Source organism: Zea mays, chromosome 3, assembly GCF_902167145.1.
Source record: "Zea mays cultivar B73 chromosome 3, Zm-B73-REFERENCE-NAM-5.0, whole genome shotgun sequence".
Classification (NCBI taxonomy): domain Eukaryota; kingdom Viridiplantae; phylum Streptophyta; class Magnoliopsida; order Poales; family Poaceae; genus Zea; species Zea mays.
The window spans coordinates 231,807,996-231,817,457 of record NC_050098.1 but is presented as its reverse complement, the minus strand read 5'-3'; the positions used below and the strand labels follow the sequence as shown (position 1 = coordinate 231,817,457).

General features: G+C 52.1%; 1 protein-coding gene across 1 annotated transcript; it reads left to right on the top strand.

Annotated features, from left to right (window-relative positions):
* Nucleotides 1-401: 401 nt before the first annotated feature.
* Nucleotides 402-4,103, top strand: LOC100277689 (uncharacterized). The gene is made up of 3 exons (NM_001151192.2): nt 402-625; nt 2,449-2,599; nt 2,807-4,103. Exon 3 carries the CDS (start codon nt 2,926-2,928, stop codon nt 3,490-3,492), a length of 567 nt encoding a protein of 188 aa, NP_001144664.1. The 5' UTR covers nt 402-625; nt 2,449-2,599; nt 2,807-2,925; the 3' UTR covers nt 3,493-4,103.
* The last annotated feature ends 5,359 nt before the right edge of the window (nt 4,104-9,462 follow it).

The following is a 9,462-nucleotide window of genomic DNA, read 5'->3' as shown; positions in this document are numbered from 1 at the left end:
CAACGGCAGAACCGTACACCAAAAATTGTGGACGCCTACACTAGCTTCTTAAATAGTATTATTAGTAGAGATTAGACTATTATGTTTTTTATCATTACATTCAAACTATTTTGTGTTGGGCTATTATACGATTTCAACTTATTGCTATATTATCATGTTGATATAGGATCTATGTAATGCTCGCACTGTCTTATGTTCAAACTAAATTATAGTGAATAATAAACAATTTATACATCATCCAATATATATCTAGTATCCGTATATATCCGGCCAAATAATATCTATAACCATCATTTATTCGTCTAAATAAATATTCGATTTCTGTATCCACCTTATTTTTAATTATTTGTATTCGATCTTAAATTTGATTGAAATATATTAAGTTACGGTATAGGGTGACTATTGGTTTGTATCCCGTATCCGTCCTTCGCTCCTAGTGAATGTGGTGCACGACGGTGGAAACTGAGTCACGTAATCCCTACTGTTGTTTCTCCGATTCTCCTTACGACCCGCCGGCGTTGGGCAAAAGCGGCCGGTGCTGGTCCTCTCCTCTTGCAGAAGGCAACCGGCGGCGATCCCCATCTACAGCAAAAAAACGACCGGCGGGGAGCCTCTTCCCCGGAAAGTAAGATCTAATCATCCAAATCCCCGCTGCTATCCCTCTTTTCTTGTCTGCTGCTTTGGCAAAAAGCAACCCCACGCATCCCCGCAGTCCGCCGTTCCTCGCTTCATCTCGGTGGCCATGGTGATCTGCATCACCTTCTTTGTTTCTCATCTTGTTTCTCTCTTTCTCTTCATCCATCCATACCGTTGAATCATGTCGGGAAGTGGGAATAATACCGATGAATTGCTGGATTAGGTTATTATACATACGTTATATGTCAAACTCTCCCAAATCTCTACTTATCGATCTTATTGAACTTACTCCTACTTTGTTATTTTATAAATGGTTATTAGTATTAAAATATACTAGCTACGTACTGTGTCAGTGTCTTTTTTTTTACAATAGCATATCCGCATGTCCGATAGTTATTGTATATCCTATCTTGGCAATATAGCTCAGAGCCTCATCAGTTTGGTTGGGTGCGGGCAAGAGGGGGAAGGTGGAGGAAGAGGTGGCTGTGGGAGATGTCCTTTGGCTGGGATGTAATCGGATTGGTTACAAACATATATTTTCTCTACGGATTTGGATTGGATATGGATATTATCGAGTTCTGTCGGATAACATTTGAGCGGATATCGACATCTTAAATATCCAACTTTATATATACGAATACGGATATATCGGCCTCTTAGACGGATCGAATTTGAATATGGACAGATAATATATGTACCATTTACATTCCTATCCTTCGGTATATAAAAGTCACTATCAGAGAGAAGACTATTGACCTCATGGCATGATGGGCCGGACATGAAGGTCGATGCGGTCATCTAGGTGTGCCGCCGCAACGGTCTTTGTGACTGGACGGATCCTTGGCACTGATACCGCGTTGTCCTGCTGAGCTCCACTGACACACCCATCTAGCTTCTTGGCCCTCCCGACGGCAGCATATCCACACAACCCTATGCTCTCCAAGATTTCAACTTATCTATTGTTTTAATCAGTTCAATTTCCCTACATTTGTGTGTTTTCCAGTTTTTATTGTGCAGATACAATTTGTTCTGGTGACCATGGCAGATGCTATATTTTCTGGATGCTTGCATCCACATCCTTAGTAACCAGGTTCCCGGATCGATGGGATCGAGGAACGGGAACGTGGTACGCGGTACGCTACTAAAACTAGGATTTAACACTACTGGAACGAGATTGTTCCCATGTTCCCGGAACGGAACGAACGTTTCCGGAACGAGGAACGTGGCTAAGTTCCCAGTTCCCGGTTACTAAGTCCACATCCATGGCTTAGAGATGATATGGGTGTTTGCAAATTAGCTCTAGGAATTGTTCTTGCTACCCATAGTGGTAGTAGTAAGAGTGGCCCCCTAGTTGCCCCATGATGTGAACTTAAAGTGGGAGAGCTATCAGAAGGATCATTTAGGTGATATGCTTATTGCTTTCTATGTATGACAATGGGGAAAAGGTATCATGAACTTCTTGAAAAAACAAGAGACATAGATTAGTAGATTACAATTATGTGGAGATGTCAATATGTTATATTAGCATATATGTCCCAAGTGTCATGAACTTTAGAAATGTGATAATGCTAAGCAACTGACTATACAAATTGGTTTCTGAACTTTATCGGGGTAAGTTCTGGGCTTTTCGAGTGTATAAATGTTTTGTATTTCAATGTTCAGGTGGATTGTTTTGAAGTTCCCAAGATGTCGCCCTCCTCAAGTTTCTAGTTAATTGTGAAACTGCTTTTTATCTCACTGCTATTTCGAACTTTATCACAGTAATTAGTATAATCTCGAGAAGTCTAAGCGTGTGAAGCCATTTTGGTGTAGATAATTTGACGAGTGTATAGAAAATGTCAAGGTTGGAGCTAGTGTTCAAAAGACCACATATACAATGAAGAGAGACATGCTCACCGCTCACGGAGAGAAGGTCATTCTTCGTGCCCTTGAAATTGAGAAATCCCGGCTGCCACACTCAAAGGTAACAATCTCAAAGAGCGAATTTGTATTCCAGATTTAGCAGCTAGCTCATTTAGTTGAGTATGTAGCTTTGTGTTCTTCCTTTTAATCTCGTATTTCAATGTAAATTTTATATGCAAATCGGTGAAAGTAATACATAATCTTATGTATTATCTTCTGAACTTCCATAGGAAGCATAGACAAAATATTTAACTGTTCTTTTTGTCAGGGTATTTGAGTACCTGTGGATCTTCTGTATCCATAAAGGATCAGATCCCAAAACCCATTGGTCAAACTACTGAATGCAGTAAACAGGGCATATCTTATATCTGAGATTATAGATCCAAGATGCAGATCAGCGGCTTTGTCACCCCTATTGGTCCTTTATCTGAAGAAAATCACACGATCGACAAGAATTTGTTGCCGCTGGAGTGTGAAGGGACAATGGAATGCCACACACGAGACAACGATGCTGTTGGGTTGGATGCAAGAGCGGAAGGTGTTGTCTGTGAGCTCACAGACCTTCAGAATAACATACAAGTTTATGATATCGAGTTGACTGTTCTAGGAAACTACACAGGTCACGGCTTGCCCCTTGATTTCCTTGAGAGTAAAACGACTGGTGGACCCATCAAGGGCTACCCTGTTGTTGTGGATGTTTTAGAGGATTGTTCTTCAGTGAGTATTCATGATCACCTCCCAGTGGCTAGGAGAGTTGGGAAGAAGAGGCAGAGACGCAGACATGATGGAAGGTGGACGAAGAGGACCCCGCTACGTTTTCCGGCTGCGTCCACGGCTGTGCGTGCCATTTCCACCACCGTGCAGACAAAAAAGAACTCAAACAAGGACCCGGTACTCGAGGAATGCTCCCTGCTATTGGCTCTAGCTGCGAAAGCCTCCCTGCTGCATACATGAAGACCCCTAGGTGACGCAGTTGACTCCAGCGGCATAGAAGTGTATCATGTTTCATGTGAGAACGACTGCTGATTTCTTTCTGGTTCGTGTGGCTCACCTTTGCCCCTTACACCTGACGCGAGGTCGACCAGGAGCAGCAAGGACTGCAATGCTGCACTTCTTTGTAATTTATGTTCTGCCTCCCCTCTGTGTGCTCCTGTGCGCTTGGTTTAGTGCAGTCGTGAGGATAAGTTGGGGCTAGTTATGGTTGGAAGAACATGAAAGATCGAATTTTATTTAAAACCCAGCTGTTTTGCAGGATATACAGCTGTTAATGGCTAGTTTGGTAACTCTATTTTTTCAAGATTTTTCTTGGAAAAATAGAAATCTCTTGAAAAAAATGAGGTTGCTAAATTAGCACTAAGATCTTTTCTGTTGGAAATTAGGGTTGTACAGTGTTGTTGACTTTGTTAAAAACCCAGCCTTAGAGCCGACTTAAGAGATTACACATATGATATGTTATTCAGTGCCCTTTTGGTTCATGCCTCAATTTTAAAATCTCATTCTACAATCCCATTAGCCAAATAGTTTCTTATTTTTACTAGATTTTGTGCCAGAATCATACCAAGCTGACAATATAGTTTTGTCGACAGGCCCCAAATTTATTGTGAAGATAAAATAATGTTCTCATACAATACGACTTCATATGACCCATGAAACATCAATAGCCACTTGGCCATGATCACTGGATCATTTTCGTTACACTACCAAAAAAAAATTAGAGCATTCACATGGGATTGCCCCTAGCATTTTGGACATTTTAAAAAAATAGGTTTAAGCAAAGACCACCATTATGAAAACCAACTGAAATTAGAACAAGAATGCATCAGTTAAGCAATCAACTAAAGTTTTATAAGTGTATCAACTAACATGGACACCTAAAAAGACATTACTGAAAAAATGGAGGTTGCAAAGTTAAGGAAGGTATTAAGAGTGTCCAGGGAACTAGATTCCAGATAACCTCTCCATGTACGATGCAAGCTTGCAGTTGCTTGTCACTACAGTTGACGGCGGCCTCCTTTAGATGTTCATACTGCTGCATCGACTTTATAAATAGATTCGAATAGCCAAGAGATTCTCCAGTTCGTGAAAGGCACTGCGCTGCTTCTTGTGCACCTCTTCTTGTAGAACAGAAAATAAGTACAGACTTCCCCCTTGAATGTTGCATCAGTATATCTGTAATCTATATTTCATTTATATTTCTGCTTTTGAATTGTAAAAGTATGATTGGCATGATGTGCAATGCAGCTACTGAGTGAACAAAAGATGTTACTTACCATAAATAAAACTCTGCAACCTCTACAAGTTCAAACAAACAAACAAAATTAAGCAGTCAGCATTATATAAAATCCAACTATTTGGCACAATATGATACAACTCACGGAGAAGCAGAACCAAATCTGTCGGCGTTTCGAGACCGGGGGGTCCCTAAGCCGACGAGTGAATGTCGCCGCGTGCCCCAGCCCAGATGGGTCGAGCGCGTGGGCGAGCGCGAAGGGGGGAAGTGAGGTGGCCGGAGATGGGCGTGAGAGAGGTGGAAATCCCGCGGCCTTCGTGTTCGTCCCGCGCCCAGGTCGGGTGCGCTTGCAGTAGGGGGTTACAAGCGTCCACGCAGGAGAGGGAGCGAGTGGCCTCACGAGAGCGCCTGTCTCGTCCTCGTCCCCGCGCGGCCAACCTCCTCTAAGAGGGCCCTGGTCCTTCCTTTTATATGCGCAAGGAGAGGATCCAGGTGTACAATGGGGGTGTAGCAGAGTGCTACGTGTCTAGCGGGGGAGAGCTAGCGCCCTAAGTACATGCCAATGTGGCAGCCGGAGAGATCTTGGCACCCAGCTGGTGTGATGTCGTGGCCGTCGGAGGAGCGACGGAGCCTGGCGGAGGGACAGCTGTCGGAGCGGTTGTGTCCCTGCTGACGTCCTCCTGCTTCCGTAAGAGAGCTGAGAGCCGCCGTCGTCACAGAGCATGTGGGGCGCCATCATTGCCTATCTGGCGGAGCTAGCCAGATGGGACACCGGTCTTGTTCTCTGCGGCCCGAGTCGGCTCGGGGTAGGGTGATGATGGCGCTTCTTGTTGACGTGGCTGGCCTGCGCCCTAGGTTGGGCGTCGTGGAGGCTCCTCCGAAGCCGAGGTCGAGTCTGTCTTCCGTGGCCGAGGCCGAGTCCGAGCCCCTGGGTCGGGCGAGGCGGAGGTCGTTCGGCAGAGGCCAGGGCGGAGTCCGAGCCCTGGGGTCGGGCGAAGCGGAGTTCGTCGTCTTCTGGGGCTGAGCCCGAGTCCGAGCCCTGGGTCGGGCGGAGAGCAGTTCGCCGTCTTCCGGGACTTAGCCCGAGTCCGAGCCCTGGGTCGGGCGGTGCGGAGTTCGCCGTCTTCTGGGGCTGAGCCCGAGTCCGAGCCCTGGGTCGGGCGGAGCGGAGTTCGCCGTCTTCCGGGACTTAGCCCGAGTCCGAGCCCTGGGTCGGGCGGAGCGGAGTTCGCCGTCTTCCGGGACTTAGCCCGAGTCCGAGCCCTGGGTCGGGCGGAGCGGAGTTCGCCGTCTTCCGGGACTTAGCCCGAGTCCGAGCCCTGGGTCGGGCGGTGCGGAGTTCGCCGTCTTCTGGGGCTGAGCCCGAGTCCGAGCCCTGGGTCGGGCGGAGCGGAGTTCGCCGTCTTCCGGGACTTAGCCCGAGTCCGAGCCCTGGGTCGGGCGGAGCGGAGTTTCCCGTGGAGCCTTTGACAGGGCCTGACTGCCTGTCAGTCTCACTCTGTCAAGTGGCACTGCAGTCGGAGTGGCGCAGGCGGCGCTGTCCTTTTGTCAGGCCGGTCAGTGGAGCGGCGAAGTGACGGCGGTCACTTCGGCTCTGCCGGGGGGCGCGCGTCAGGATAAAGGTGTCAGGCCACCTTTGCGTTAAATGCTCCTGCGACTCGGTCGGTTGGTGCGGCGATTTAGTCAGGGTTGCTTCTTAGCGAAGGCAAGGCCTCGGGCGAGCCGGAGATGTGTCCGCCATTGGAGGGGGGCCTCGGGCGAGACGGAAATCCCTCGGGGTCGGTTGCCCTTGTCCGAGGCTAGGCTCGGGCGAGGCATGATCGAGTCGCTCGTATGGACTGATCCCTGACTTAATCGCACCCATCAGGCCTTTGCAGCTTTATGCTGATGGGGGTTACCAGCTGAGAATTAGGAGTCTTGAGGGTACCCCTAATTATGGTCCCCGACAGTAGCCCCCGAGCCTCGAAGGGAGTGTTAGCACTCGCTTGGAGGCTTTCGTCGCACTTTTTTGCAAGGGGACCAGCCTTTCTCGGTTGCATTTTGTTCCGGTGGGTGCGCGCGAGCGCACCCGCCGGGTGTAGCCCCCGAGGCCTCGGAGGAGTGGTTTCACTCCTCCGAGGTCTTAATGCCTTGCGTAATGCTTCGGCTGGTCTGGTCGTTCCCTCATGCGAACTGGCCGTAGCCCGGGTGCACGGTCGAGGCCCAAGTTCTCGGGCTGGTATGTTGACGCTGTCAACGGTTCGGCCGGAGCCGGGTTTGCGAGAGCAGCCCCCGAGCCTCTGCACAGGGCGAGAGGGCGATCAGGGACAGACTCGGCTTTTTTACATACGCCCCTGCGTCGCCTTTCCGCAAGGAGGAGGGGGGAAAGCGCCATGTTACCCTCGATGGGCGCCGAACATGGTGTCTCCGGTGAGCTGCAAGCGGGTAATCCGAGTGGACGTCCGTGCCCTGTTCGTTAGGGGTCGGCTAGGGGCCCAGAGGCACGCCCAAAAGTACCTGCGGGTGATCTGCCGGACCCGGTCCCCTGGCGACAGGGTCCGAGGGCTCGATGCCTCCCTCCGATGGGATTCCGTTACAAGATCGCTCCCGCTGGTCTCGGAAATGTCCTAGGGTACCTCGGGAGCGCAGCCCGAGCCTCGGCTATGTATCGAACGTACCCCTGGTCATCCCTCGCTCGGCGTCTGAGGCGACTGTGAACCCTTCGGGGGCCAGCCTTCGAACCCCTGATCAGTAATGGGCGCGGAGCCCGAGTAGCCTGAGGCGGCCGTGGAACCCTTCGGGGGGCCGGCCTTCGAACCTCTGACCAGAAGTGGGTGTAGGGCCCACGCGATCTGAGGCGGCTGTTGAACCCTTCGGGGGGCCAGCCTTCGAACCTCTGATCAGTAAGGAGGCTCGGAGCCTGGTTCCTTCACGGGGAAGGATCCTTTTCGGGGTTTCCCCCTTTCCCGGTCCCTGTTGCAAGAGATAGAGAAAAAGGAGAAAAGGAAAAGGATACGAAATCGAACGACGCGGCGTACCTTTTTCGGCGCGGTTATTACGGCGAAGGCGAAGCGTCGCCCGCTTCTCCTGCAAGAAGCGCCGCCTGTCCCGCCGCGGAGTTAATGCGATGGGGTGAGTTGTTGGCAGGGCGGCCGTTGTGCGTGCGCGAGCCGTTCGAGGAACGGCTGTTTCGCTTCGTGTTTTTTGAATCCCGCATCCGGTCCGGGCGGAACGCTGGAAACGGTCTCGCCCTGGTCTTTATATACCCGGGAGAGGGTCTGGTGACGGTTCTTCGCTCCGCTTCCTGCCTCCTTCTTTAGGTTTTCGCAACCCGAGAGACTTTTGGCCAGAGAAGAGGAAACCGCCCTTCCTGCCCCTTGCGCCGCCATCCCTTCCGTTTTGGTGATGGCTGACCGGGTGACCATCATCTCACCGCGCGATCCATGGCCCTTTTCCACGGTGACGGCGAGCGATCTGGAGGAGCTGGTCGGCGAGGGTTTGCTTCGCCCTCTCACCGATGAGCAGCGACCAGAATGGATTCCTCCCGTGGGCGGAGCCGCTCCATCCCCACCGCCGGGGTACGTCGTGAGCTTCGTCTCCTTCCACGAGCGGGGATTCGGTGTGCCGGCGGGTCGCTTCATGCGGGCGATCCTGTACCACTATGGGGTGGAGTTGCACAACCTCACCCCCAACTCCATCTCGCATGCCGCTATCTTCGTAGCGGTGTGCGAAGGGTATTTGGGGATCGCCCCCCATTGGGATTTGTGGACTCATCTCTTTTTCGCCGAGCTTTTTGCCTCGCCGACGGGGGAGAGGAAGGTCCGCGTAGCGGTGCGGGCCGGCGGCTGCACCCTCCTGCTGAGGCAGTCGCGGGCGTCGCAGTATATTCCTGCCATCCTCGCGTCCTCGAACAAGGGGTGGCAGCGCCGGTGGTTCTACCTCCGGAATGACGGTGAGTTGCTCCCGCCGTTCTCCCAGCGAGTAGTCACCGCCGCCACCGACGCCTGGCGTCACGGGACCCCGCACGAAAGACAGAAGAACCTCGGACCCCTTCTCCAGGCCCTGGAGGCGTTGCGGGAGGGGGGACTCACTGCTGCGGGAGTGATTGCCGCCATCCACCGTCGGAGGGTGCTTCCCTTGGCGGAGCGACGGCTGTCGCTTTGGGAGATGACCCCGGAGGCTGACTGGGAGGGCTCACGGATGTCCCCTGATCCTCTTCCCTTCGACGCCCTCCAATGGCGGGTGTCGGCTGCGATGGGGAAGCCGGACCCCCACGCCTTCTCCCAGCTTCGGATGCGCCCCGACCAGGGGTGCGTGACTCTGGTGAGTGTTCGCTCCTTCCTTCTTCATACATTGGGTTCCTCCTGGTTCTTACGATTGGGCTTCTTTCCCCCCTTTCTTCAGGAGGTGGGGTGGCACAAGCCTTCCCGGCCACGGGTCCCGGAGGATGCGGTGGACCGAGCAGCGCGGCGGGTCGCCGCGGAGGAGAAGAAGAAGAAGAAGGACGCGGAGAAGGCCCGGGCCCGTGAGCGGAGGCGGGCTCGGGACGCCTTGGAAAAGCGTCGTCGCCAGCAGGAGAGGGAGGGACTCCCAAGGGAGCCGTCGCCGGAGACGCCCGACGACGACGACGACGATGATGATGATGAGGAGGACGACATGGCCGCTCGTCTCGGCCTCAGCCCTGGCTTGGGGTGTGGCCAGGAGCCGTCGAGCCA